Below are 8,635 nucleotides of genomic sequence, written 5' to 3'. Positions count from 1 at the left end.
GCACAGTGAGGAAGAAACCTTTTAACTCCTGGATGGATATTTTGTTTGTTCAGACTCTTTCTCAAAAGAGGGAAGGGCACAGTGAGGAAGAAACCTTTTATCTCCTGGATGGATATTTTGTTTGTTCCCAGGGCAACCTTGGCCCCACCCCTCAGAGTGGGTGTGGAGCTAACCTAAGTGGGAGAAGACATCCCCAAGTGGGTTCTGGGCTGAGTTCTACTTATTGTTGGTGTGTGTGTGTGTGTGTGTGTGTGTGTGTGTGTGTGTGTGTGTGTGTGTGTGTGTGTGTGTGTCTGCGTCTGTGTCTGTGTGTGTGTGGGTGTCTGTGTCTGTGTGTGCCTGTGTATGTGTGTGACTGTGTCTGTGTGTGTGTGTCTGTGTGTGCATCTGTGTGTGTCTGTATCTGTGTCTGTGTACCATGGCCGATGGGAGGCAGCTGCAGTGAGAGAGTGTTAAAAAGCAGAGTAGCCTACTAGGCTCATAGAGTTGAATACTTGGCCCCGGTTGGTGGAACTGTTGGGAAGGCTCGGGAGGTGGGGGAAGGCTCGGGAGGTGGGGGAAGGCTCGGGAGGTGGGGTCTTGTTGGAGAAGGTGTGTCACTGACTTTGAGGTTTCAAAAGCCCACACCATTCCCAGTATCATAGACACTCCTTCTGTGTCCTGCTTGCAGATCAGATGTAAGCTCTCAGCTACTGCTTCAGTGCCGGGCTTCCCTGCCTGCTGCCATGCTCCCCGCCATGGGCTCCTCCTTTAGAACCCTAAGCCACAATAAACTCTTTCTTTTGTAAGTTACTTTGGCTGTGGTGTCTTCTCACAGCTATTGAAAAGTAAGTAAGAGGGACATTTGCATGTGTATGTGTGTACGCAAGCACACATACACACATACACACACAGGCACACACACAGGCACACACACAGGCACACACAGAGGCACACACACATGCACACATACACACACACACAGGCACACATACACACATGCACACACAGAGGCACATAGGCACACACACACACACACACACACAGGCGCACACACATACACACACAGGCACACACACATACACACACATGCACACACACATACACACACATACACACATGCACACACACATACACACACAGGCACACACACATACACACACACAGGCACACACACAGGCACACACACACACAGGCACACACACACAGGCACACACACACACACACACACACACACACACACACACACACACACACACACACAGCATTGCCATGAGCCAGTGGAGCTCTAAGGCAGAGGTGTGCTGGTGAAGATGGATGTGTTCAGGACTCTCCGACAAAGGATACAGGAATATCAGACACGGGGATCTTGTTCAAGGTCATGTGATTGTGGCTACAAACCCAAGACTCTTTCCCCTGGATATTTGCTATTTAAAGAATGTCACAAATTGTCATTGGGTAAGATGATGTCCACAAGAGGCTATAGCTGCTATCCCACATGCTAGAGGAGCCAAATAGTGCAGACACCTACTGGGTTCCCACAGTTCCTAGGTAGGTCAGAGGTGCCAGTCACAGTCAAGAAATCCTAGACCCTATGTATCTCAGAGCCCAGGGCAGGATGTCATTCCAAGGAAGAACAACAGGATATGAGGGAGGGGCTGTGCCCAATCCTCCAGCCAGGCAGGGGAGGGACTTCTGGGTCAGTTTCCCAAGTGTGTTGCTGTAGGTCACAGACCCATAACTTCCCCATAAATCCAAGCTTATGCTTCAGAATTGGAGGAGGGTGTGGCCCGGACCTGCTTTGTTCCTGTGTGCTAGTCTCAAAAGTGTGGCTTAGATCTTAAATGTCCACCATGGGCTGGTGTCAAAGGCTTAAGCATGAGTGTGTAGCACTGTGGGGAAAGCTGGAAGTTTTAAGGGGTGTTTGTGGGGTGTGTGTGTGTGTGTGTGTGTATACATTGGAGGCCAGCAGGAGGGCTGCCTGTGGTAGGGATGGGGGCTGACAGATGAACTTCTCTGTTCCCAAGTTCTTCCTTGCTCCTTCTGAAGCCACTGGATACACTCAGTGCCACCTGCACAGTCCCCTGCTTGCCTTCAGCTGTTTCCTGCTTCCAGAGAAGGGAGCACAGAGACGGTGGAAGAGGATAGTGAGGCAGGAGAGGCCTATAGCAGTGACTTCAGACTGAAACAATGTGTCTAGTGTTTCTAAGTTGGGGGTGGTTACGGAGGGTTCTTTGAGTCTGGGGAGGACTGGAACTAGCACAGGTGGGACATTTGCAATAAACACACACCAGTGGGTTGGAGGAAGCATGAGTCCTAAGTGTTTTATGGATAGTCAGGCTTGGGACACCTCAGTGAGTCCACACTGCAGTCCCCTGTCACAAAGGTGATGATGTGCTGCATGGGGATCCCTGGGGTCTTGGACTTGATAGACTAGATTGAAGATTTTAACTCTGGCAATCTGACTTCTCAGCTGTGAACCATTCAGGGCTGTGTCTCTGTGTGTAACAAAGCATGTGTGTAAGCCCATGTGTGCAAACATGTGTGAAAATATGAGCAACAGAAAGATGAAGACAGTTTTCAACAAGGGAGTTTACTTCCCCTCCTGAGGTACACGGTGCAATGCCTTGTTTACTGGTGTTCCAGAACCTTCTCCCATGTCCCCTTGCCACTGCATGGTGCTTCCTTGTGGTAGAAAGGGCTGCTGAGTTCCAGTCAGCAGGAAGGAGAAAGGGGACAGAGGAAGAGGTGCCTCCTCCACTCAAGAGCTCTGGCCTTGTACAGCCTGGCTTGGCACAGATGCTTTATTAACAGGAACAGGAGAGATAAGCTAGAATAGGGATTTCTTATTGCATGCCAACAAACAAACTCAGCTTTTAGGCAAGGACTCTAGACTTCTAGTTTTGCAACGCTGAGCTACTGTGGACCTGGGAGTCCCTCAAGCCGTCTGCTTGTTGCACAAGTGGGGGAAACTGAGTTCTATCCAAGTCAGCAGTGGAGCAGTGGTCCGGGCATGGTCTTTTTCCTACCCCAGAGATCTGCTCTGGCACCAGCTGCTGGTGGAGGTCTAGCTTGATGCAGTCACGGAAGCCAAGAGCTCAGCCAAAGGAGCTGTACTCAGTCAAAGATGGGCCCTCCTGCCAAGAAGCCAGGTTCCCTGATGACTCAAGGAGATGCTACCTCCTAGGGGCCTCTCCTCACCAGAGAAGGTACCCATGCCCCCAGGCAGGGATGGGAGTCCCATCTATTTCTCTGCCTAAGGAGTTCTTGGGGCTCTGTGACATTTCCCAGATGTGTGGTCCATCTTGTGCTCCCAGCATCCTCTTGGAGGCCTACGCTAGAAGAGAGGTTCTAGAACCCAGAAGAGGATGGATTTCTGTGCCAGGCCACAGCTGAAGAATCCCCTACTGAGCAGCCAGGCCTTCCTTACCCTCTCTGCCTCCCTCCCTCCCTTAGCTGCAGCCATTGTATTTCAGCCCTGCAACACTCTTGGTTTCCTTCCAACACCTCCTCCCTTCAGGTCTCTGGAGGCTCACCCTGCACCCCACACGTAAGGGCTGATTTTCTCTAGATGGTGGCTCTAGCGGGGAGAATTTCGTGCTGGCAAATTCAAGATGAGAATGAGCCTTTGAGGCTTGTTATTTTTTCTGCGTAGCTGAGCAGATGGGGCCCCTGTAGGCTGAACGTCCCCACAGCACAGGCAACAGACAGCCAGATCTGAGGCTGACATGTTACCCACCCACGGGCTGAGAAGAGAAGAAGGCAAGGAGGCCTGAGGGTGAAACTGAGGGCAGGGAATGGCCGAAGGAGTAGCAACTGGCTAGATGGCAAAAGACATTCAAGTTTATTCTCTGAAGCTGGTTGTCAGGGAGGAAAGGCTGAAGGGTCCTGGTTGGGGGAGGACGAGTCTTTAGGCCCCTGATGCCCACAGACTGGTGAGGAAGGTGAGCAGGAGAACTACGTTACCAAATTTGCTCCAGCCTGCAGGGAATCCGGCCCCATTTCCCTGGGGCTGGTTAGCCTTGCCACCCTTAGACAAGTGAGCCCCATCACTCTGAGGATGAGTAACCTTGACAACCTGGGGGTGGCTAAACCTGTCACCTTGAGGATGTCTGGTCCCACCCTTCAAGGGGCTGTCTGCCCGGCCACCCAGAGGGTTGTGGATTTGGGGGCTCTGCCAGGGTGGAATATTGCAGAGTGTGGACTGGCAACAGGTCTGGGTCATTTGGGTGCTGTCCACTGTCTTCACGATGGGCTGGCAGGTATCAGTACACCACATGGAGTAGGTCGTCAGGACACCTGTGTCTGGGGGGTGTGGGAAACAGGTGGTAAGGGCGGAGCATGCGCTTTGGTGTGGGTTTTTTCTCTGTCCCCCCCCCCGGCCCCCCCGACCCTGGGTGTGCTTCCCCAGATGCTCACCAGTTTTGCCATGGGAGATGACTGTGATACAGAAGGGCTTGCTGCTGGAGCAGCTCTGTGTCTCGTTGCAGCTCTCCCCGCTGTGAAGCACTTGGCAGAAGTAGCACTGTAGAGGCGGTGCTGTGAGCAGCAGGGCAGCTCAGGTTGAGAGTGAGACTCCAGGGCCACGCCCAAGTTCCCCTGTCCCCACCGCCAGTTTTAGCCCTCCCAGAGGGGTCTGTGCCTGGAGCCATTAAGAGGAAGGACAAGGGCTGGAGAGATGGTTCAGTGGTTAAGAGCACTGACTGCTCTTCCAGAGGTCCTGAGTTCAATTCCCAGCAACCATATGGTGGCTCACAACCATCTGTAATGAGATCTGATGCCCTCTTCTGGTGTGTCTGAAGACAGCTACAGTGTACTTATATATAATAAATAAAAAAAACTTAAAAAAAAAAGAGGAAGGACAAAACATGGGGTTCAGGCAAGGTGAGGCCCAGGATTAAGGGACATAGGGGTTGGGGTGGGGCCAAGAGGAGCAGACCTGGATGTCAGTTGAGGGTGGAGAAGGTTACAGCCTGAGGGGAGAGCCTGTGTGAGCATGCTGGGCTCCTGGCTTGGAAGCTAGCAGCTTGCTTTGCTTTACCCTCAGGGATGGGAGGTAAGTGTGGGAGGAATCTGGGCCCTCGGCCGGCAGGGTTAGGATACCTCTGTCCCTGCTGCCAGGGATCATGTTGGTCTCCTCCTCTTCCTCTTCTTCATCATCGTCATCATCGTCATCACCGTCATCATCGTAGCTGTAGCGCTCTAGCTCCAGGTCCACATCGCCAGCTTCTTGTGCCCAGCTGCTCCCTGGTGGCACAAGGACATCGGTAAGCTTTAGCCACTTAGATGCAGAGGTCACACTCAGGGTTGAGCACAAGTCCTGACCCCTAACATGCCCTACGCTTTCCATTTTGTAGGAGACCGAATTCCCCCCACCCCCCACCCCTGCAGTGCCGAAGCAGTCAAGCCTGCGGCTGGCAGAGGAGAAAAGTCCCAGGCCTTCCATCTTACTCCGCATGCCTATTCCTTGTCCCTAGGACAAGGGCTTCCTGGAGGTACTCGTGGGTAAGGCCATCCCTTCCTGAGGTGTCCCGCACCTGGCTGTCCACTGAGTAGCAAGATCAGGAGGACAGCCCTGAGAGCTTTCATCCTGACTCAGGCTGTTCTGTCCACTGGTGCAGTCCTCACTCGGGGTTCTGAGTCTGTGGTAAGTGGGACATAGGACATTACTAGGGGCTTCCTGTGGCCCCCACCAGCTCTAATCTCAAACAATGGGCCTCACATTGGTCTCCAGCTACAGGCACCAGGCCAGGAACATCACTTCCCTCCAGAGCCTCCAAGGATAGAGAGGAAGGGGAAGTCATTATCTTGGCCTTGGGTGTCTTGTTCACCTGAGCCATTTCTGAGAGCGTGGGGACTACAAAAGATGAGTGCTGGTCTCAGGAGCCACCTGGTCTTGTCCTGGCTCCGTATCCCTCCAGGCCTCAGCATTGTCATGCTGGATGTGCGCCTGGTTCTAGGCTGCATCAGCATCTATCTCAAACCTCTAGGGACCCTGGCTGTACAACCATAAGGGCTCAGGACTCTATTTGAGGTTCACAGGCCAGGCACCTTCCACCCAAGTGGAGTCATTCTGCAAGGTATTTAGAAAAGAGCATGGTCTATCCAGCTGTGGATTCAAGAACCATTCTCTTCACCTCTTGTCTGTGATTTTGCTCAATCAGGCTCCCGCTGACCTGGCCTCCTCTTCCTTAGGTTGCTCCCTTCGTAACCCCCTTTCCCTTCAGTCTCTTTATGAGTTACCTCCCCAGAGGCCTCCCTACTGCTCACACTTTCCTGGATGTCTGCCTCCTGATATTGAAGCCTCTGACCTTTCCGGGGTACTCCTGCCCTTGATAAACCTACAGAATGTAGGTCTCCTCGTCCCTGGGCCTCTACACCTAGGTGGGTGTTGACTTAGAGGCAGAGAGCCTTCTGGGACTGACTTCTGTCTGGCAAACCCCAGTCACTGTCTCTGCCAGTGTATACTGTGTGAGCCCTTGGACTCCTTGGGTCTCTCCCAGGGTATAGCAGACCTTCAAGCTTTGGGGAACTTTGCAGATGGACAAGCTAGGTACTGAAGAGTCATGTTCCCTCGCCTGAAGTATGGAGAGAGTCCATGAACTATGGAGAGAAGCGCAGGACTCAGGACAGGAGTCAGAGTCACTGGCAAGTCCTGGGAAGTCTGCCTGTCTTGTGTGTGTGTGTGTGTGTGTGTGTGTGTGTGTGTGTGTGTGTGTGTGTGCGCGCGCGCGCGCGCGCGCGTGCGCGCATGCATAGCATAGGTGGTTCCTTTCTGGGCTGATGCCATGGCATAGGTGGTCCCTTTCTGGGCTGATGCCTGAGCCATGAGGATGCTGGGCCTCCTTGACTCTGCTTGAGCTGTCTTCCTTCCTAGCACTTGGGAACTTTCCCAGCCTCCTGCTGCCTTCCACTCCAATCCCTAAGTTCTCATAGACACGGTTTCTTCCCAAGTTAGCATCATCTCTTTTGTCCCCTACTCATATCCCCTCTAGTGAGGTGGCTAATGAGGTGATTGGTGAGGTTGGGTCTTTCTTCTGGCCCTGTCCTCTGCAGGCTGTGTGCTTACCTCTAGCTGCCACCTGCTTCCTCTGAGGGAGCCTCTGACCTGGTGAGGGCCTGGGCCCTGAGGGAGAAGTAAGCTCACTACTACACCTTCCTCCCATGGGCCTAGGCTCTGTCAAACAGTCTTCCCGAGAGCCCAGCTCTTCCTCTGTCAGGCCTGAGCTTGAGAGCAATGTTCATGAAGTGTAGGTGGCAGTGGTATGGCCACCTTGGCTTCAGTGGGAGGTGCACATTGTCCCCAGTGCTGCATACACCCCTCCCAGACCCAGCACATGTTGTTCCCAGTCCTACAGGAAAAGCCTTCTGGAATCTGGTCCAGCTAAGCCAAGGTTGATGACCCTTGGTGGAGATAAGGTTGCCTACCTAAAACCTTGGTGGCAGAGACTTACTCCCCTCCACTCTGGCCTGTGGATGGGTGGGAATCACATTGTTTAGTACACATGGATCCCCACCCCACTGTCACCTTGTACTACATGGCCTCTTGAGCAGATCCAAGGGAGCCAATAGCTCCTTCAGAGTGAGAACATGTCTGCCGAGAGCCCAAGATTTCAGTCTAGTGGCTCTGAGACGCCCAAGCCATCTTAGAACCTGGGTCCTGGGCCTTTGCTCCTGGGTTGTGTCTCCCTTCTAGCTGCGACTTCCTCTCTGAACAGTCAGTCACCTGGCTTCCGGCCCACAGACCTTTCTGCTTGTGGGTTCTGGCCTTGCTTTTACAGCTGACTCCTTGGGCTCCAAGGATGCTGCTGGACTCTGGGCCCTTCCCCACTTTGGTCTTTTTAGAAGCAGCAGTCTTAGGCTCAGACCTCAGTGCTGGCTGTGGATAGGGAATTCTTGGCTACTCATGTCCCCTCTAGAGAGGCGGCTAATGAGGTGATTGGTGAGGTTGGGTAGGCAGGGGCAGTACTGAGGGCTGCAGGCTACTATCTCGGTTTATATGGTCCCATCTTGACCTCCAGGGACACAAGAGTGTCATATTGAGAGTTGTGCTGTCCCCCAAGGGTACTACTGAGAGAACCAGGGGGACATTTGGGAGACAGGGACATTGGAGCTGCAACAGTTCATAGAGGCAGAATTTGGGGTTTGTGTCTGGTGTCTGGAGATTAGGCCTTTGGGGCAGATTATACCCCAGAGTATAATTCTGTAGCTTCCATGTTAATCACCTGCTGTGTTCTCTCCACTCTGTGCTGCTGACCCTCCCTCCTCCTGTTCTGTCTGAGTTCCCTTCTTGAAGCAGAATACACACCCTCTTCCCCCTGGGATTAGGTGGGTAGGTGTGACTCCTTAGAGGCAGTCATGGTAGGTGGGTCCGGGCTCACCTCTTCTTTCTTATGAGTCCATTAGGGAAACCCACCACGGCCTCAGAAGCCCCTTTATTGATCACTTACTCCCAGCTGCCCCATATCCAAAGACCATCCCCCCTCAGCCACACATATCAATCTGGAAACTCTCCTTTCCTTGGGCCCTGTCGGGGGCGGCAGAGGCTGCTTAAGCCTTACCATGTGTCCTTGGTCTTCTAGCCTCCACGTGGCTCCCACGAGCTGGAGGCTCTGCCATGCATCTGCTGGCAGAGAGCTCAGTCCTTTCTCTGAGA

The 8,635-nt window shown here is 53.2% G+C and overlaps 1 protein-coding gene across 1 annotated transcript; it reads right to left on the bottom strand.

The window, feature by feature from the left end:
* Positions 1-2,558: 2,558 nt before the first annotated feature.
* Gpihbp1 (glycosylphosphatidylinositol anchored high density lipoprotein binding protein 1) lies at positions 2,559-5,606 on the bottom strand. The gene is given in 4 exon segments (NM_001130547.1): positions 2,559-4,284; positions 4,399-4,518; positions 5,083-5,226; positions 5,517-5,606. Coding segments are annotated over 4 exon segments (711 nt in total). The 5' UTR covers positions 5,569-5,606; the 3' UTR covers positions 2,559-3,889.
* Positions 5,607-8,635: the final 3,029 nt, after the last annotated feature.

Source organism: Rattus norvegicus, chromosome 7, assembly GCF_021556685.1.
Source record: "Rattus norvegicus strain SHRSP/BbbUtx chromosome 7, alternate assembly SHRSP_T2T, whole genome shotgun sequence".
NCBI lineage: Eukaryota > Metazoa > Chordata > Mammalia > Rodentia > Muridae > Rattus > Rattus norvegicus.
Note: the sequence above shows the minus strand (reverse complement) of the source record. Positions and strands in the feature narration are given on the sequence as shown.